Source organism: Gossypium hirsutum, chromosome A13 (genome assembly GCF_007990345.1).
Source record: "Gossypium hirsutum isolate 1008001.06 chromosome A13, Gossypium_hirsutum_v2.1, whole genome shotgun sequence".
NCBI lineage: Eukaryota > Viridiplantae > Streptophyta > Magnoliopsida > Malvales > Malvaceae > Gossypium > Gossypium hirsutum.
Genome location: NC_053436.1, coordinates 96083768 through 96104960, shown reverse-complemented (window position 1 = coordinate 96104960; position 21193 = coordinate 96083768). Strand labels below are relative to the sequence as shown.

The 21193-nt window shown below is 34.3% G+C and overlaps 4 protein-coding genes across 10 annotated transcripts; 1 reads left to right on the top strand and 3 right to left on the bottom strand.

Annotated features, from left to right (window-relative positions):
- Positions 1-397: 397 nt before the first annotated feature.
- On the bottom strand, positions 398-1379 carry LOC107895292 (uncharacterized). The gene is made up of 2 exons (XM_016820592.2): positions 1001-1379; positions 398-880 (listed from the first exon to the last, which is right to left on the bottom strand). Exons 1-2 carry the CDS (start codon positions 1293-1295, stop codon positions 705-707), a joined length of 471 nt encoding a protein of 156 aa, XP_016676081.1. The 5' UTR covers positions 1296-1379; the 3' UTR covers positions 398-704.
- A 5749-nt stretch (positions 1380-7128) lies between these two features.
- Positions 7129-9723, bottom strand: LOC107895293 (uncharacterized). Of its 6 annotated transcripts, none has more exons than XM_016820593.2 (4): positions 9517-9723; positions 8815-9054; positions 8616-8684; positions 7129-7954 (listed from the first exon to the last, which is right to left on the bottom strand). In XM_016820593.2, exons 1-3 carry the CDS (start codon positions 9589-9591, stop codon positions 8628-8630), a joined length of 372 nt encoding a protein of 123 aa, XP_016676082.1. In that variant the 5' UTR covers positions 9592-9723; the 3' UTR covers positions 7129-7954; positions 8616-8627. The 6 variants fall into 6 exon arrangements, with proteins under 6 accessions (XP_016676082.1, XP_016676083.1, XP_016676084.1 ...); XM_016820594.2 differs by having other exon boundaries at positions 7129-7616; positions 9517-9659; XM_016820595.2 differs by having other exon boundaries at positions 7129-7554; positions 9517-9659.
- A 1377-nt stretch (positions 9724-11100) lies between these two features.
- Positions 11101-15751, top strand: LOC107895295 (ADP-ribosylation factor GTPase-activating protein AGD5). Of its 2 annotated transcripts, XM_016820598.2 has the most exons (11): positions 11101-11457; positions 12197-12255; positions 12429-12519; positions 12877-12931; positions 13028-13118; positions 13214-13448; positions 13763-13958; positions 14124-14302; positions 14510-14953; positions 15048-15100; positions 15336-15751. In XM_016820598.2, the coding sequence occupies exons 1-11, from the start codon at positions 11407-11409 to the stop codon at positions 15493-15495; spliced, it is 1614 nt and encodes a 537-aa protein (XP_016676087.1). In that variant the 5' UTR covers positions 11101-11406; the 3' UTR covers positions 15496-15751. The 2 variants fall into 2 exon arrangements, with proteins under 2 accessions (XP_016676087.1, XP_040941273.1); XM_041085339.1 differs by lacking the exon at positions 11101-11457 and having other exon boundaries at positions 12194-12255; positions 12809-12931.
- Positions 15752-15863: 112 nt separating this feature from the next.
- Positions 15864-19968, bottom strand: LOC107895296 (cytochrome c-type biogenesis ccda-like chloroplastic protein 2). The gene is made up of 12 exons (XM_041085340.1): positions 19692-19968; positions 19510-19608; positions 19313-19368; positions 18886-19016; positions 18709-18794; positions 18556-18587; positions 17693-17854; positions 17157-17229; positions 16953-17053; positions 16749-16841; positions 16489-16535; positions 15864-16335 (listed from the first exon to the last, which is right to left on the bottom strand). The coding sequence occupies exons 1-12, from the start codon at positions 19780-19782 to the stop codon at positions 16260-16262; spliced, it is 1047 nt and encodes a 348-aa protein (XP_040941274.1). The 5' UTR covers positions 19783-19968; the 3' UTR covers positions 15864-16259.
- Positions 19969-21193: the final 1225 nt, after the last annotated feature.

The window sequence follows — 21193 nt, the reverse complement described above, 5'->3', positions numbered from 1 at the left end:
AGGTTGTAACATACTGGTTCATGCAATTATACTCTATCTGTTCAAGCAAGCACCCACAAGAGCTAGCATTCAGCAAATTTTGCGCTACCTCGAAGAGGGAAACTAGTCATGAAAATATCACAGTAAAAACAAACATATTATTCTGCAAATTGCTAAAATTGCTAGCAGATAAATGCAGTCCAACAGTTCTTAGAAGTGAAATGCCTTTTGATATATGCACAATGGGGTGAATTTTATTAAATTTCATTGATCGAAACTGTCAATTTTCAAGTTTGGGAAATTAGTTGACTTGTGACGATTGTTTGGACTTTGCTAACGCGATCTAGAAAAGAAAGCTCAACTCAAACATTGAAGAACGTGATAGTATTTGGTAAAAAAGAACAGGAATCTGTGAAAGTTACTTTAATGTATCCTTTAAGATTAAACTCTGAACTTGAAACACTTTTTCTTTTTGTGCCTAAACTTGAACGATACATTCACAATCATTGTCATCCTTGACATAGTTCATACAGCATAAAACATATCTTGTAATTTGAACAAAAAGGTTGGAAACAAGAACATTTTCACACAAAATGATCAATGAAGTACAGATTATACTTGACATTCTTCCTTCATCCTCTAGAAATGGTCAAGGATGAACCAATGGAATTGCATCTCATCTTCTGGCTTCTCAGAAGCTTGAACTCTGTTTCGAGGCTTTGTCTTTACAGCTTGCTCGCTGCTTGCTCGCGCAGAACATCGACTTCTTTCTCCAGTTTGCTTACTGTAGCTTGCAATGCCTTCAAAGCTTCTTCCTGTTTCTTGGACTTGTTCTCACTTTTGAACTTCTGATCATCATCACTTATCGACTTTGATACAATTTTGTATGTTGGATATGCACCTGCAAACATAGTTAAATGCTAAAATACCCTTAAACCATGGGCTAAGCTCTAGCAAATGCAAATTGATCAACAATCTATCAGCTGCAAACATTAGAAATAAACAACCCAATAATGAATACCAGGGATGGTTTTAAGGCCCTCAACGGTAGCATTCTTGGCAATATCGGTAGCTACCTTGGAGATCTTTGACCGGGTTTCAGGGTCAGACAGGTGATGGTTCACCTTTTCCAGTGCAGTACACAACACCTCCTTGCCCTTGCTGATGGCTGCGGAACCATGATGGTTCACCTTTTGCAGTGCATCAACTGATACTTCCTTTCCCTTTGTGATCACTGTGGAACCATGATCGCAAGAGCTCTGCCAAAAGCCCTTCACTGAGTCGGTTGACCATGAAATCAAGTCCCATATCCCCATTTTCTTTTTCTTTCTTTTTTTTTTTTGGTACTTTCGCTTTCCTTTCTCTTGTGCTGCAGTAATAGATTCGAGAGAAACACGAAAACGGACGATTAGGTGACTTGTCTTCCATTATTTTTTGGGCAAATTGCACCAGCAGTCACCAAACTTTGGGATAAATGACAAAACAGTCACCTAGGTTTCATTTCAGTCACTTAACTTTCAAAAAATAACAAAACGGTCACTAACGTTATAAAAAAGTGACAAATCAGTCACTAACTAACAGTTACCATTAGGGTAGGATTAGGAATGGGCGTAATCGGCCTTCTTTTTACATATCTCTCGTTATTTGGGACCCTATTCACCTCTTTTCTTTTTTTCTTCTATTGAATCGAGAAATAAATAGGTTTGATTGTCCATCTTTTTAATATAATCTATATATATTTAATATAATCTTAATATAGACATCCTCCGGATACTTCAAATCGAAGCAATTGGATGTCCGACTCGGGCCTATATGACATGACCGATCAATAGAAATACTCCAACACTCCACCTTTGTCATATATTCCATACATCACATATTAACGGGATTGTTGATGTGGCAAGTTAACCGCTGATGTGGCAAGTTAACTTGCCACGTTGGCGACGGCTGATAGGTTTGGGACGGGTTTAGGGAAAAAAATTGAAGGGTTAATGGGTTATGTTTTAGGGTTAGAAATAGATTAGCTTTAGGGGGATTTGGGGGGGACGAAAATCTATTTGGGAAATTTTGATCGGGATTTGGGGTTTTTTAGGTTTTAAACTGAATTGAAAATTGATTTGGGGTTAGAAATCGGTTCAATAATCGATTAATAGGGTATAAGTTTTAGGGTTTAGGGTGGTTTATTTTGTTTAGGGAGAAAATAAGATGAACCGGAAGTTTTTGATTGTCAGAGACAATGGGCAGTAGAAGGGAAGCTACCAGTGCTGTTACATCCACTTTAACGGGTAAGTTCTTGCATTTAGTTTTAAATTTTTTGGATTTCAATGCTGTTATTTCGATTTAGGGTTAATTAGGGATATTTCGATTTCAAATTTAATTTCGATTTTGATTTTGCTTTCGATTTCTATTTCAATTTTGAAACACTCATTGATTCTGATTTTGATTTTGATTTCAATTTCGATTTCGATCTCAATCTAGAATTAGAATTTGATTTTGATTTCGATTTAGGGTTATTTCGATTTTGATTTTATTTGTTATTAATTTGCATGACAGATTAGGGTTTGGTTTTTAAAGTTTATGACATATAATGTGTACTGTATTGTGTCTGCCATTGTTTAAGGTTATTTCGATTTTGATTTTGATGTGTTTGTATCTGCCATTGTATGAATGCCATTATCAAACTGATCTTTATTGTGTGTATCTGCCATTGTTTGTATCTGTCATTGTATGAATACCATTATCAAACTGATCTTTATTGTGCATATCTGCCATTGTTTGTATCTGCCATTGTATGAATGTCATTATCAAATTGATGTTTATTGTGTATATCTGCCATTGTTTGTATCTGCCATTAAATTATACATTATTAAACTGATGTTTATTGTGTATATCTGTCATTGTTTGTATCCAGGCTCCTATTGTTATTTACCTTCTTTATTGTACTGGTTATTGCCTATTTTTGTCTGCCATGTGCATGAGAAAAATGGTTGTGTTTGATTAAATTAATTTTTATATTGGTTGTTGTCTGCCATGGGCATGACAGAAGTGTTTGTATTAAATTATTCGGTATTTTGTATTGGTTATTGTTTGACAAAAATGGTTAAACTGTTTGCCTATGTTGTCTGCCTTTATTGATGAGTACTTTGTTTGGCAGGTTTAACTGATGACAATTTTAATGAGAATGAAGAAAACGTGTCTGGTAGTGATATGTCTGGTAGTGATAGTGATGCATCTGAAAGAGTTACTTTAGATGGTTTAAACATGGATGGTATAGGAGTAGATGAACTGTGTGATAGTGATAATTCTGGGAGGTTAGATAGTGCACAAGGATCTGACTCAGATGGCCAAAATTGGCCTGAGTTCAACCTAGAGAATGACATGAGTAATCCTAGACTTGAGGTTGGAATGTTATTTAAGTCTAAACACAGTCTAAAAGAAGCTACCAAGCAGTATGGTAGGTTGAATAGTTATTTTATTAAGTTTCCCAAAAATGATTTAAGAAGGTTAAAGGCAGTCTGCAATGAAAAATGTTCTTAGTTCATATGGGTTTCTAGGCTAAACCCTAATGACCCTACTGACCAAACTTGGCAAATTAGGAGTTCAAACCCTAACCATACTTGTTCTAAAGTCTATAAAAATAGGAATGTAACCTCAGCTTGGATAGGTGAACAGTAAAAAGAAAAATTAATTGCCGATTTTGATTATTCTTTGAAATCATTACAGCAAGATGTCAAAAGAGATTTTTGTTGCTTGGTCTCACTAACCAAATGTAGGAGGGCTAAACTTAAGGCATTGGAATTAATTGAAGGAGCTCATAAGGCTCAATATGAGAAGATTTATGAGTACTTATTGGAGGTTAGGACCCAAAATGAGGGAACAACAACAATCTTTTATTTGGATAACAGATTGTTTCAAAGGATGTATGTCTGTTTACAGGCATGCAAAGATGGCTATAGGGCTGGTTGTAGGAGGATAGTAGGTTTAGATGGATGTTTCTTAAAGGGCTACTATGGTGGCTACTTGCTTGCAGCTGTTGGGATAGATGCAAATAATGGCATCTATCCACTTGCATATGCTGCTGTCGAAAGTGAAAACCAAGCATCATGGCTTTGGTTCTTGGAGTTGCTTGCAATGGACTTGGAAATTGTGAGCTCGTACCACATATCTTTCATGTCTGACAAACAAAAGGTAAAACTCTATTTATATATATATTTTTATGTTGTTTCTATTTAAGGTTTGTCAAAGAATTAAATTATTTTTTTCCAAATTGTAGGGACTTTTGGAAGCAATATGTATGTTGTTTCCTAATGCAGAAACAAGGCACTGTGTTAGACACCTACATTCTAATATCAAGAATGCTGGTTTCCAAATAAAGGAGCTGAAAGATTTTCTTTGGAAAGCTGCAAAAGCAAGCACTACAAGAGAGTTCGATAATGCCATGGATGAACTGAGAAAAACCAATCACCATGCTTATGACTGGTTGAAGAAGAAAAACCCTGCTCACTGCTCACTGGTCAAACATGCTATCAATACTACCTCCTCTACTAAGAAGGCCACCTAACAGACCTACTAAAGTGAGAAGGAAAGAACCTAATGAACCACAAACAACAGAAAGGTTGAGCAAGAGAGGGGTGGAGATGAGGTGCAGTAAATGCAAAATAATAGGCCATAATAAGAGGAGTTGCAAAGGGGAAGTTAGCCAAAACATTCCAATAAGTAATTTGCCTTAACTTATAATATACTTTTATCTATGAATTTGTTTATTTTTCACATTTCTTTTATTCTTGTAGGTTAAAAGACATCAAGTTGGTGTCCGAACCCAGCAAGAGGCTACCCTAAGTCAGCAAGAGGGTACCCCAACTCAACAAGGTGCCCCAACTCAATTACCTACTGCCCCAACTCATCAAGAAGCTGCCTCAAGACAAAAGCTCCCATTAAAAAGAAAATCAACCACAACCACTATTAGATGGATGCCTTCTACTCAAGAGTCATCCATGACAGACCATTGATGATGATGTGAACAGACTGCATTTTGTTAACCTTTTAAAACTGTGTAAATTTGCCTGCTACTGATTATTAACTTAGACAGATAATTTTTTGAGAAATTTGCCTATGATTGCTACTGTTGATAAACTTAGGCATAGTCACTGAATCTTTTTGTAAATTTTCCTATAATTCAAATCTGTTCAATTGTAATGAATTGTAGGAAAATTTGGCAATATTTTGCCCCTCATTCCTTTTGTAAACAGTTTACAGTTTGGCATATTGGCCTTAATATATGAGCAATTTATCATGCTATTTGTTATCCAACTGTTATCTTTTCTAACTAGCAGCCATGTATACCAACTGTTAAATTTGTATATCAATTGTTATCTTTTCTAACCAGCAGCCATGTATACCAAATGTTAAGCAATTTGTAAACAACAACATGAGTTGGTTAGCTATGTATACCAGCAGCCATTTTTAACACATGTTCAGCAACAAAAATATTCCAACACAATTTGTAATCAACAAAAAATTTCCATTTCATTCAAGTGTTTGTAAACAATATGAGATGGTTAGCCATGTATAACAACAGCCATCTATACCACCATAAGCAACAATTTACCAGCAACAAAATTACAAAACATAAGCTAGTTTTCAATTAACATAAAATGATTTTTAAAGTTTTGAAAATAGCAAAATAGTAACAATTACAAGCACCAAAAAACCAGGTTCTTCTCTCCCTCTTCCTTGCATCCTCTAATGTCCTCAGTTTTTTTCAGAAGACCCAACAACGCCATTCTTGAACGGGGCGTCAATGGTGGATCAAACCAGCTGAAAAATCGACATGGTTTTCGAAATCGACTGCCGAATTTGTTACACCCAAAAAACCTCCTACCTGGGTTGTCATTAGACCAAGACATGCTTAATTTGGCTGGGTCTCCACAAAAGCACACCGGAATCACTTCAGGCATATCCATTTTTCCTCTTCTCCTTCTTCTTCTTCTCTTCCTGCTTCTCTTCTTCTTCTTTTTTTTTTCCAAACCCTAAAATGGTGCTAGTACTATTATTAAAGTGTTAGTAACCGGCCAGCTAGACTTAAGGTTGACAGCTAGGACTCCGTCACCTGCCACGTCACTTTACTGTGACGTCTGTGACAGAAAACGGCAAAAAGGACTGTTTTGTTACTTTTTGAAAATTAAGTGACTGAAATGAAACCTAGGTGACTGTTCTGTCATTTACCCCAAAGTTTGGTGACTGTTGGTGTAATTTACCCTTATTTTTTATTCATTTGCTTGACTTGACTACTAGCTCTAGCAGTGTACGTGTAACTTTTAACTGCATCAAATGTCCGCAAATTTCAAAAAATTTTATTTGAGTTTCTTTTTATTAACAATGTAAGCTTGAATATGATGAATAACATATTTACACCTATCAAATGGTCCTCGATATTATTTTTTAACAGGTCCTTTTAAAAGAAATGGGTCAATCATATTTTCCCATAATGAGGTGACCAAATATCAAACATATTACAATACAGTACGGTCTTTAAAAATGCCTGAGGGCGAAAAGAGAGCCCAAAGGCACACAACGATAATACCAACCATCCCCAAATCAAAGTTTGGATTCGACATTAGTCGGATGGCTAAAAGCCCAGAATCAGAAACATAAAAAGAAAAGGAAAAAAAAATCTCCCTCAAAAGGGAGAGAAAACTGCGAGCCAAAGGTTATTGGCGTGATCCCACCAATAACTTATCGAGCAGTCATCACCAACACTCAGTTGCAAGAGACACCCCCGGTGGCTATTTTAACACCAAAGGCTTTTGTTATTTGATTTAGGTGTTTTATATATACTCTTTCACTAAATGACTAACAAATTCAATTATAACATACTGAAATTTTTGGACCCATCATCTTAAATAATTTAAAATGTCTTATTTTAATTTTACAACTATTTGTATATGTTTTAATTAAAATTTTAAAATAATTATATATTTAGTAATTTTTTTATGCATTAAAGAAATAAATAAAATAAAATTTGACTCGTGCATGCACATATAAATAATTGATCGAAGTCGGAGGAAAAAAAATAGCCCCACCTTTTAATATGGGAATGGGAGATGAGTGGAGTTACTTGCACTCAAACCCAACCTTACACGCTAAGGATGTTAAGAATCATGATTGTAATATTTGTGATATTAAAACCCTCAATGAACAATTGTTACACAATTGCATGCAGTGGTGTTAACAATTCTCCCATTAATTCACATTCAACCCCATATTTGAAGCACCTATTAGAAGTACCATATTCAGTATTTACTCATCCAAACTTATGTTTCTAGGACTCACATGTGAGCGTCCAAGCATGTTCAATTCTTGTAACAGTTTTATGATCCTTGGACAATCATATCCTTGTATTCATATCCGAAAAAGTATCAGACTTGAGTACTTCAAGAAAAAGAAGTCAGCTCAATATAGATCCAAACCTTTGCCCAGAGGAACCCTTTGCATTCATCAGTGCTTCGAAAATCTCATTTCCCTGCTTTCTTTAAGTACATCAGTTCAAATCACCAAACAATGCTCTACCATTGACTGCAGAAGTTGTAACTTTATAAAGCATCAAATGGTTCAAATTGAAGTTGGAAGAACTGCAACTGCTTATTTTTGTATCAGAAAGAAAATAATGGTAGGTGATCTTTGCGGAATTCACCGCCTAAGTAAAGCGTTAATATGACATAGAAAAAAGCCAAAGTCAATGCAAGGAGAAACCCTTTTCTTAACCTGAGCCCATGCCCAGCCTCGAAAAGAAAATCCAGTTATAAAGAACCTAAAAATCTACCTGACTCAACATTGATTCTGAAGTAACTAAGATTTTTTATATCTTTAGAATGTAACACATGCAAAAGGTTATTAGACAAAAACAAGGCGACAAAGCCTTTTCTCTTACCAAACATACCAAAAAGCATGTGATTGGAAGGTTTACAAGACATATCTGCAAAGCACCAGTGATTAGACATTAGACTAAGAGATATACTTTACACGGTATAAAACATTTGGGAAAAGTTGTCTGCAGAAAAAGATCCTTGATTTAACGCTTTGCCATGATGTTAATCAATCCACAAAGGAAACATTTAACAGTTTCAGACAATTACTCCAGCAACAAAATGCATATAACAACAACTGGCATTAGTTAGCTATAACTCATTAATCTAGTGGCAGGCGGGATTAATGGTAGCTTAGAAAAGTTATGGTGCATTATAAGATGTAATGAGCATTATCCTATGTGGATTAAGCAGTAACTTCCAAACAAGTTATGATCATTGTAAGAAATAATGAGCATTACCCTATGCAGATTAATTGGTAACTTACAAGTTATGATGCAGTACAAGATGTAATTAGCATTACATCTTATCATGCATCGTATCTTTTTAAAAGCTACTGATCAGTCCACATTGGGTAATGGTCATTACATCTTATAATGCATCATAACTAGTCGTAAGCTACCACTTAATGAGCATTACCATATGCAGATTAATCAGTGGCTTATTCGAGTCCCACCTCCAATTCCACATAAGCTAACACTAATCATTTAAGAACAGAAAATACAAAAACCATCTTTATGGACGAAGTAGATATCGAGTTCAAAAGCTTACCATTGTGCCAGTTCATAAGGACAACCCAGCAAAGAGCAACTCCAACTCTTCTTCTTGTGAAGCAGTTCTCTGGTATAAACAAAAAGGCAATAAATCATCAAATCCCTCTCTTTCACAAAACTATCAAGCAACTTCCAAACTCAACTTTATAATTTTCAAGCATCGGCACAAAACCAATCAAGCCAACATATTTGATTACCTGAATAGACAAGAGTTGAAGAATTTTATTAAGAACACGCATGCGGTGAGTAACATAAGAACTAGTCGCAGGAAGTCGGTTCATCCTTTTCATTTCTTCGTGAACAGCCACGGTCTTCTCTTCGTACCCCATTTGCTTCCACAGAACTCTGGGATTAGTGGCCCCTGCGTCCTCCATAGTTTGATCAATAACACCACCATTTCCCTTTACTTGTTCGAAACTTTCCATGATGAACAAGAACTAAACAAACCAACCCACCAACAAGTATAAAAAATCAAATTCGGGTTATAACAAATACTTCCAATTCTGAACTTGGATTTAACCAGTTGATTAATGAAGAAGGTCCCAATACCAAAATCTACAATTTCTAACCCTATCCCTAGACTGCAGTCTTTGCAACTAAAAAAATTCCATTTTGCTTCAAAATTCAAGAAAATTATGGAAAATAATTACTTAATGTGAACTAGATTTCTCAATATTCTTCTGTGTCATTCTTATAACGATGATAATTGAAAATATTTCCGAAAGAAAAGAGGAAAAACGGAACCAATAAATTTTTTTTTAAAAGTACCCTATTACGTAAGTGTCTCCAAATACTTAATAATTAGACCTAAATTGGATGCAGGATTTAATTACTTTTCATTTTATAATACAAACATAGTTGAAATTACAAAACAAGGGGAACAAAAAAGGGGAACTTACAGAGGTTCTCACACGAAGGAAAGGAGGCAACGTTGGGGAGGTGGGGAGAGTTATTCCGTGAAATAACGTACGCATACTGAATTAAACGCAGCGTTTCGTGGAATTATAACAAGGTTAAAAAAAATTATCATTTAAATTTAGGGAATCTTTTCAAAAAGAATTTAGGGAACAAATCGATCAGATTCCCGATTTTTTTTTGTAAGTGTTAATTTTTGTGGTAAAGATAAATAAATAATATTTATTAAATATCTTAAAAATTGTTTAAAATTTAATAATTTATTAAGGTAATGCTTGGAAAATCATTTATTAATTGGGTGGGATGTAATTACACAATCGTAATATATTTGAGTGACCATTGTAATTGATAGATTCTATCGAATTCAGTATAATTAAAACTCCCTTTTTAATTCTCAAAAAGAGGGATGGGTAATTATACTCAAATTTAATTTTAAAAAATTATTCCTATACAAGTTATACAAATTATATTATAAACATAAACATGTATTAATGTTTTGGATGATTATGACAAAACAAATTTTATATTATAAATCCTAAAAAATTACATAATACAAATAATTTGTATATTTTATAAAGTTATAACAAAAATAATATTATTATTTAAATCCTAAAAACTTTTTAAAGTTATGACCTAAAATATTTGACATGTTATAAAAGTATTATAATAAATTTATTTATAAAAAGTTATGGCTAAATATGAATATAACTTATATATTCGTTCATGTTATATATTATAAAAATAATATATTTATTCATAAAAAATATTATAATTTTTTTATCATATCTTATTTATAAAAAAAAAGGTTTCCTAAATTTATGGTAAAAATTATATTATTTATAAGTTATGTTATGAAATTTTTGGATAATTTATCAATTTTTTATAAAATTTATATATTATATATTAACTTTTACTTAGTTTATGTATTGTAAAAAGGATATAGCTTATCCTAAGTTTTTCTTTAAATTAAATATATAATTTTTTTATATTTAAAACTACAAATTATTTAGACCATAAATTCAGATATCATAAGGTCTATGCTAATTATATAGATAATTTTTTTTCATCATATCACGGGGTGCGATACTATTTGAGAAAATTTTTTTAAATTTTTTTAAATTAGCTAATCCAAGTAATAATTTAAATTATGGATAATAAATTTAGAAAAATTATTTAATACATTATTAGTGAAATTAAAAATAATAATATTATTAATATATCAAATATTTTATTTAAGAAAAACAAAACTAGGATAACTATCTTTAGACGTGAAGGATGCTTAAAATAGTAAAATTATTGAATAAAAGCGTATTAAATATGCGAAAATATCTCTAAGATAAAAATACTCACTAAAAACAAAAATCGAAATTAAAGAACGGAAAGGCAGGCAACGCATTCACACGTACGAGGTAACCGTAAATGTAAAACTCCGCGGCGCCAACCAAAGCAACAACTCCTCGCACGCGCGTGAAAAACCAAAGAGAAAATATAGGGGCCCGAAAATTCGAAACCGAAAATTCCCCGGAAATTAATAAATAAGATAATATTATAAAATATTAAAATAAAGGTCAAAGGAGCGGAGACCATTTTTTTTTCATTTAATTTTTTTATTATCATTCTGCTTTCATTTTCTTTTGAATCGCATAAAAAGTCCGAGGAGGAAGAAAACCGGAAGGGGAGAGAGAGGGAAAGAAAGAGAGAAAGAGAGGCCTGGAAAAAGACCGAATTGACCTTATCTTTCTTTCGAAATTACCCTTTCTGCTTTATGTTCGACTCTTCGTAATTGCCATCCTCTCTCTCTCTCTCTCTCTCTCTCTCTCTCACGCACGCGCGCGCGCCATAGATTTTCTTTTTCCTTTTAATTTTCTTGAAACATGAACGAGAAGGCCCACGTTTCAAAGGAACTCAATGAGAAACACCGAAAGGTGATCCTAATTTTACCATTTTTGACCTTCTTGTATTGGTTCGATCTGTGTTTGTTGTATCATTTTCCGTTGTTGCTTTTTACCTGATTTTTCTTTTATTTCTTCTGAATTTGTTGGTTATTTGATTTGAATTTATTTGTTTAATGGATTTGATCGAATCGAATGTCGAATGGCGAGTACGAGCTGATTTAAAAAATTGTTTTTTATCAATGAAATGGTGATCATATTCATTGTGATCAATGGAATTTCTTCACTAAAAAATTGCATTTTAAATAGTATCATATATTATGCTTTGCTGTTTTCGCAGATCTGAACTTGGGTTTTCTTAAATCAATTTTGCCTAATTATGCATTTCCTTTCTAATATCTTCGTCAAATTTGCTGAATATGATTGATTTGTTCGTATTTTTAAAACTTTCCAAAGGTTGATCTTTGGACATCGGGAACAATTTTATGCAATCTTCCTATGTGGCAAAGAGGCCTATAAATTAGATCTTGGAGGGCGCTAAATTCCTCCGTATTCTTTGCATGTATATGCATATGTGTACGTGTATGTATATGTATATATTATATATTATATATACATATTGTCCTGTACTTTCAATTCTTTTGCATATATGTTAACCTATATGGTATGATAGACTCATTTAATGGATGGTTTTGGTTATTGCATATTTGATGATCAGTCAGCCTGTTATCTTATCTGGATTAAAGTTCTTATCTTTTGATCTCATATGTAGATTTTGGAAGGTCTTCTAAAAATTCCGGAGAATAAGGAATGTGCTGACTGCAAATCCAAGTATGTAACAAGAAAATCAAGAAAGATTATTGGGATATCATAATATCAAATAAGGGAGTACCCAAAATAGACACTGTCTTAACAAAAGGGATACTTTGTATTGGGCATCAGTCGGCCGTGATACCATTCATTTTTATCACAGGTTCTAATAATTGTCTCTTATTTCTCTGCAGAGGTCCGAGATGGGCTAGTGTGAATTTAGGTGTCTTTATATGCATGCAATGTTCTGGGATCCACAGAAGTCTCGGGGTGCACATATCAAAGGTGATTTTCTTATCTCTGGAGTCTGGAATGCATACTTCAGTTCTTCCTGACTCAGAAAAGCTCATTGAATTGCTGACACTGTCTCAGTTTCTATACTTAATTCACATGTACATTTTGGTTTGTCACCAGTGATTGGATTGGTGTAATTACATTCTTAGAAACAAAACTTGGTACCTCAGAAATGCACTTGACATATATTCTTGGCATAATTTTTATGATAATATCTTAGACTATAAAGGATTAGAGAGGTTAGGAATTAACTTTTTGAACTGACTGGCTGTTTCTGTAGAATCAGTGAACAGACTAAGCTTTATGTTTCCCCAGAGCATGTTTGCATCTTATTGTCTCCTGCTGCAGGTTCGATCTGCTACCCTGGACACATGGCTCCCTGAGCAGGTTGCTTTTATTCAATGTAAGCTTTCTTGTTAGGTCATGAAACTGTATGATTCTGATTGATATTGATGGAGTAGAGCATACTCATATGACTATGGCTTGTCTTATTATACAGCGATGGGAAATGAGAAGGCAAACAGTTACTGGGAAGCTGAGCTGCCCCCTCATTATGATAGAGTTGGAATCGAGAACTTCATCCGTGCAAAGTAGCCATTGGTTCTTCTTCTCTTTTTTTGGGTAGTATTTAGTTTTAGTGAAGAGCATTTTTGTACTATTCCAATATTGTTGTATATTTTTATAGGTATGAGGAAAAGAGATGGATTCCTAGAAATAGAAGATCCAAATCACCACCTAGAGGGTTAGATGAAAGAGCTACTTCGCATTGGCAGAGACCCACAGAAAAAAGTGGTCATGGGCATGTTAGTAATTCTGATAATTCATTCGAGGAAAGGAGAACCAGTCAAGCATCTAGCAGAAAAGAAAACCTTCCTGCAACAAGAATTAGTCTTCCTGTTCCTCCTAAGGGACCTAATCAGGTATTAAGTTCTTTTGCTGGTTATGTACTCTCATTTCTAACTCGTCTAGAAAACCACAATCATTCATGTTTTTCTTGATGCATTTTATGTGAATAGCTAAGAGCTAGTAATGTTAAGAGTGAAAGTATAAAAAAATTGCCATGCGTAAAGAATGCAAACAAATAGTATGAATTAGAACTACGGTCTTGATATCGTTTTGCATATTGTTCAACTCGCTTTCTTTCTTCTCGTTATATCATATTTCTTCTGGTAATTTACTCTCTTTAATGTTCTAACAAGTATTTTACTTTTGTACTGTTGTGCTGATCTAAAAGGTTACACCTGTCCGGGAGCCTGAAACGGTTGTTGCGGTACCAGTTGAGGCAACAACTCCTCCCCCTGTCACGCCTCCTAAATTTGAGTATGCTATGGACCTCTTCAACATGATGTCCATGGATGATGCTTCAAGTGAAAATGCTTCTGGTTCTGGGGCAGCTTCCACTGATGATAATGATTGGGCAGGTTTCCAGTGTATGTCCTGAATTTCCCCATAGTTTTTGGTTATTGGAATTGCCTTACCTTTTATCTTTATTATGTTAACATCTTTCTACCAAGTGCCAACCACCTTGGTATTGAAAGTTATGGTGGTATCATTTTATTATTGCTGCTGGTTTTGACAAATGATAATTTTTGTAGCTGCTGGAGACACTTCTGCAACTGGCCAAAATGATCCACCAAAAGCTGGTGAGAAGAATACTCGGTCTGCTACTGGAATTGAGAAGTTATTTAATGATTCGCCTCCAATAACAACCAACCAAGTCACAGAGAAGCCACAAAAAGACATAAAAGATGATATTATGAGCCTTTTCGAAAATGTATGTTTTCAACATTGTTTTCTCGCATCTTAGGAACAGTTAGTGCAAAACAGAAGCCTATACTGCTTCGCCATTTGCTGGTTGGAGCTAATCAGATTATTCCTTAACATTTCCCCCTTGTCATGCGTTTGAACTTTGAACATGATTTTTTTCTCTTTTTCTTTAGTGGGGTCTTATGTTGTTATCTTATGGTTCAATCAATTTCAGTCCAACATGCCGTCGCCTTTTGCAATGCATCAACAACAACTAGCTGCGCTAGCTCAGCAACAGTCCCTTCTCATGGCTGCTGCAGCTAAATCTGCTTCTGGAAATGCTCAACAGTCTCCATCCAATGGCACCATGATACCCACTCAACAACAACTAGCTATGTTAGCACAGCAACAGTCCCTTCTTATGGCTGCTGCAGCTAAAGCTGCTCCTGGAAACGGTCAACAGCCTCCATCAACCACCACAAGCTTACCCACTCAACAACAACTAGCTTTGCTAGCGCATCAACAGTCCCTCCTCATGGCGGCTGCTGCTGGAAATATGCAACAACCTCCATCCACCAGCACTAGTGTACCCACTCAAGCTTGGCCTAACATTGGTTATCAAATACCTGGAATGATGATGCCAGTTGGTGCACAGGCTGATCTGCAGAAACTCATGCAGGTAGATTTCCTACTATAGTTGCAATAGTTTCTTTAAAGAAATATATCTTGCTAGTTTCTTATTTTTTTTCCCTTTTTTTTATACGCTGCTTTAGACAATGCAAATAGGCCAGACTCAACAAACAGGAAACAATGTTGCTTCATCCAGGTACATATTTAATCTCTTTATTCTTTGTTTTATTGATGAGTTTCTCCTGTAATACTGGTCTACATTGCCACGAATTCTGGGTTATGCATTACACGTAGGTTTATAATTGTATTCGGAGAATCCCATGCCATGAACATGTTCTAATAAATAACTATTTGATGAATCATTAGTTTTTACACTTAGATTTTGCTCCATATTCCATGATCGTAACTTTTGCCATGTCTTTTTATTGCAGCTTTTATGCATTGGGGCAAGGTACCCCAGCAAGCGGTGTTGCAACTAATGGAGCAAGCAAGCCTCAATCGGCTTCCCCAGTTTCATCAACGAATTCTTCACAAGCAGGAAAGGATTATGATTTTTCATCATTGACACAGGGGATGTTTACGAAACGCTGAGTTGGGACAGCCAGGTGATGATTTTGGCTTTTGTTTTTGTCATACTAAACCAAAAAACAAAAAGTTATTTTACAGGGAATTTACCTCTACCAGGGCACAATTGTAAACTATTTGTAGATGTAGCAATTTCAGTTTTTTTTCCCATTTTTTTATATTTTCTTTTTATTTCTCCATATCTGAGTGATGGCTTTATTTGTATGAATAGCTGCTTGCCAAGCATTTAATAAATATACGAGTATAGATTGAATTGTTTTAATTGTTCTCATTCAAACAAGTTTCTTTGGACAACATTATTTTGCATTTCGATATTCACATTAATCATCTTTTTATTTAAAAAAAAAAGTTACCAGCACGATATCAACATGATATGCTCTAACAATATATATAATTATTTTGTATGTGGATAAAATTTTAAATAAATATATAACAGATCTTTTGATACTTGAGACTCCTACTGCAAGAGACCAACCCCTCTAATTACCATCCTTTTTCGTACTTATTTAGAACATGCTATGGCTTTATAAGCAATTCAATGGCAATATCAAGCCTTACAGCTTCTTAGCATAATCAAAACCACAATATATAAAATATCAAATGATGCCTAATTACCTATATTTGTAAAAGAGAGATTCATTATAAAATCAAATGATCTGTAAAAGAGAAAGAACATGAAATACTGATAACGTTGATCCAACATTTATGTATAATTGTTTGTAGTTCAATTTTACCTCGTGTTTATTTTGATCACAGAGAATGACATTCCTTTACATGGCCATCGTAGTAGCTGGGAAAAGCCTATCCAAGAAAGTATATACACCCCCACCGAGTAGAAGCGCACCACTGCAAAAGAAACCAAGTATTAACAGTCTGTCACACCGAATATACAGCAAATCTAAGAGCAATTATGAAGTAGAAATAAGACGTAGATGCTTCACCACGGCAGAGTAATATTACTTGACAAAAAATAGTGGTCAAGAACATTTTTGAGCATACCTCACCGGGTTGATCCATGCTGAGAATTTCCTGAACGACAACAGATTCTGCCAGTACATATATAGTAAGTTGAATTTTCGAGTTAAAAACAATTGAAGGAAGTATTTTAGAAGCAAAAGTCGGAGTAAGATAAGGTGGCTGCAATTATTTTTGACTTATGACTGATTTTTCCGTAGTACAAGCAACGGATGTATGCTAGCCTTTAACAAACAGCCAACAAGATTCAGCTCTGATTTCAAAATGAATGGCATCATGTCTACCTGCAATGCTCCAGCAAAAGAAGCGGCAAGAAGTAGAGGAGCAACATAGCCGGCTGTATATGTCAAGAGTAAGCTGCCTCCTATTACTGGATCCTATTGTACAGGTGTAACACATTACATATTGGATTTATGCCAAATAAAAAGAGATTTCATTCTTCTATAGACTCAACAACAGCTACGTAGTCTCTTTATTGTCGAGTTTACCTTGGATGTGGCTACGTATCCCAGCAAAGTGGCCAGCACTGGTGTGCTGCAAGGTGAGGCAGCTAATGCGAATGTAAGCCCAGCTAAATACGCTTGCACACCTAAAATATAAAACAAGTTCAAAATTAACACTTTGAAACCTTTTACAGGTTCATGCATATAATTAATTTTCTTTTAGTAGGGTAAAATAATTGAGTCGTTTACCTGATGGCAAGTTGGCAGCTGCAGTGCGAGGGTCAAAATTGCTAAAGAAAGAGGGAAGTTGTAACTCGATGACCTGTAAGTTTTGTTTGGAGCAGAAGAACAGGAATTAGATTGCGAACGTCTGAGTGGAAGAAACTCAGGTACAACCGTACAAGGTTGAATAAGACATTGCTAATCTGGTTAGCCGTTCTGCATAGTATTAGAAGCTATCTAAAGTTGTAGATTTCTAATCCAGACAGAAATTTTAAGGCATCAAGTAACTTGTAAGAGCTGATTCCGATCTTCCGAAGAACTAGATGGAATGGAAAAACATCTAAAAGACACAGACACGAGCACAAATGACAATATGAGGAACAGGAATATAGGAGTTTCATACACACTGATACAAAATATGAACTTCAAAGGCAAAGTGTAATAATTCTAATCATATGAACAAGAGAAACTATATGATTGATGACAAATTACCATCAACAAAACATTTAACCCGGGAAAAACTGCATAAACCAAATAACAACATTAGTAGTTTGATTCAATACCTCAAGTAGATTAAGACCCATGATAACAGCCAAACCAGAAGCAGCCAGTGGCAACCCTTGCCCTATCTGTCCATATGCCTTCCCAGCAAAGGAGGCTCCTATACCCAGGAGTGCTAATGTAGTCGCTAATCCTAGTGAGAAAGCCATTGAATTTACAATTACCTGACAGAAATAGAACCCAGAGTCATTTGAGAATAAACACTTATTACTTCCATGATTGTGTTTGTGATTCTGTATCTCATGTACAAGAAAGGGAGGACCTGTGTATGCTTCAATCAGATTTAGCCTATATTGGTAAAACTTAAAGGTGAGTGTTGGATACGGGTATCTGTTTTCCATTTCTTTAAAAATTTCCATGTGTTTGGATAATGTATTGGACATGGGAGTTTCAAGAGAAATGAAGGGTCGAAGCAACATAGGACTTAGCTGCATAGACATGGTATGTCCCCGACACGGGTATTTTTAAAATTTTTCTTAGCTCTTTTGGAGGGTTATATCACCATACCATGTCTGGATATATTCCAAACATGAATGTCTGATTTGAACACTTCAAAAAAAAAATTAAGAGTTGGAGCAACATAGAAAATAAATGTAAAGAAAATATGGAACAGGCTGCATCAGTACTGCTGAAAACTCAACTTTGATCAAGATATGTAACTTTTGGTTTTAAATTTTAGGTCATCTGCAAGCTAAAATTTTATTGACAGCTTTACCTGTTTTCTAATGATAGGAGCTTGCAATTACAATTGACTTACAAAAATATTCATTGCAACTGCCAATGCTTCAATGAAAAACAAAAGGTTCTATCTAGAAATCTAGCAGATGCATGCAGCAAAGAAGATGAATCACATAGCAAGTATCACCTCAGTTCTGCCCTTGCCTGAACCAAATGCACCTGGAAGGTTTGAAGCAGACTCAGAAGAGCATAAAATCGAGAGGGACATACAAGAAAGTAACCGCATCAATTCATTTTAAACCATGCATTGAGATTAAGGCAAAGTATGCATATTACTTACCAATGTATCCAAGTGTTAATGGCAGAACACTTAGTGTACATGGTGAAAGGCTTGTTACAAGACCAGCCCCAAAAATAACAGCCAAACTGCAAAAGCCAGGGAAAAAGAAAATGACACGTTACCGAACATCAACCACAAAAGAGCTACAGATTCAAAGGGAAAAACATGGAGAAGAACCTAGTAAAACTGAGAGCTGATAATTGGCCCTGAACGGCTTCATTAGCTTGTTGGCCAGCTGAATATAGTAGACCTCCAAACCAATCTCCAGAACTTCCATCAGCCAAAGTGTAAAGTGAAGCAGCTCCTTCCTACTTCCAAGGCAAATAACTCAAGTTCCTTGCATTATCCGAACATATAACTTTGAGATACATGCTCAAAATCAAAGGATACATATTAATTCAATTCCTCATTTTTTTTTAAATAATATCCTACGGATAAATACGAGGATATGACTCTCTAAGGTCTCTTTGGAAAATACATTTAAAAAATTGAACATATTTATGATGGCACATACCAGAATCCAAAATAAACAAAGTTTCAAGACACTAGATTGAAGAAAATTGAACTTGACAAGATAACAAATAGACGTAATCATTGAACTCACCAAAATATTATCTTCACTTAAAGCCTTTGCAGAGTCAATTGCAACCAAATTTGCCACTAAAGAACAAAGAAATGAAAACTAAAAAGATGAAAAAAAAAAACCCAGAACTCAAAGTAACTTATAGCTTAATAAAATATTAGAAAAAAATCATAATATAGGATTAGCATTTCTTCTAATGGAAGAAGACAGTGATTTACCTGCTATAGTATTTACAAGAGAAGTAAATTTCAAAGACTCAATTTCATTGCAAAGATCCTTACTTCCTGTTGGTTTATTAATTGCCATAGTATATTTACCTGAAAAACAAAACTAAATAAGTTATAGAGCTTAAAATTCGATAATTTCAACAAATTAAACTAGTAATTAATCTGTAACTTACCATAGTAGGTTCGTGGGTGATTTTTAAGGCTTGAGATTTTGAAGAAATTAGAGAAGGAAGAGGTGACGCTATGGTTTAGAACTAAAGTCATCTTAAACAGAACAGACTGTGTTTGGCGGCGGAGAGAACTTTGGGGGGTGATTTTGAAATTGCTGAGGTTTTTATTTTCTCGGGAACCAAACAGAAAGAAGGAGATATTTAAGATGATGTTTCGTGTTTTAAACGGTTTTGTGGAGTTGTAAGTTAAACTGATTGATGTTAACGGCTTAATTGGATTGATGGGCATTCACCAGCACGATTGACTGAATTTAATTGGATTTTTTTTTGACAAAATATTAAGAAGGGTAAATTCTCCTGCAAGAGTCAACCAACTTTTAAAACTTTCAATGTGGTCACCAACCAAAGGAGACAAATTTGTCAATTCCATGTCCCATAGGGATGTTTTACGTGGTCTCTCTCTAATACTATCAATCTATTTCGTACTCTCTTTTTTTAACCATTTGATACATTTAAAAAAAAATTCAATACATATGTTTTTTTATTTTTTATAATTTTTAGATTTTTAAACCATTTTTATATTTTTTTATCATAAAATGATTTTTTAAATTTTTTAGAATTAGAAGTAAATTAATAAAATTTTATAAACATTAAATGGCTAAATTGGTTATTAAGCAAAAAAGGCCCATATCAGCTTTTTGTCACTCATCTAACGACAACTAATGAGAGAGTGATTAAAATATTTGATTTTGAAAAGTTGAGTGACTAAATTGAAAAATTAATTGTTGGGTGACCAAAATAGAACTAAAGACATAATTTAGTGACTACTTTTGTACTTTACCCTAGAAGTTAATTTTACTACAAGTAAAGTGCTACCTTTAATGTCCCAAGCTTTTGATATAATAGAATTTAAGATAAATTTTATATGTATTATATTTCCTAAGTCATTTGGTAAAAATATGATTAAAAATTTTATCAAACATTTTCAAAGCATCTTCAAAGACTTGCAATATGCACAAAATCATCTTTTAGATGTATTTTAATTTATCTAAATGTTTTTGGGTTAATATAAGTGTTTAAAATGTTTTTAAGGGACTTTGGCATGCAAGTCTCAAGACATACGACTATATGTCTCAATACGTGAAACTTCGAAGCAAAATTCTAATTTAGGGGTTGCATATCTAGAGACATTGGCTAGTAGGTTTAAAGATATTTGAATATATGTCTCGAGACATAACTTGTCAACAGTTATATAATGACTATTTTCAACCATGTCTCGAGACATTTTGTCAAGTATTGAAACCTAGACTGCAGTGACACTTTTTTAGCCCAAAATTAATGCTTCCAATGTCTAGTTTTCATCCCCAATGACCATAAACATCCACAAACTTGTTCCTTGGTATAAATACTATTCAAGAACACTTTAAGACTCGAGAGAGAGATATCCAAGCTTCAAACACAAGAGAAAAGTCTATTGGGTATGGTGCCCTAAGTGTAGTATATTC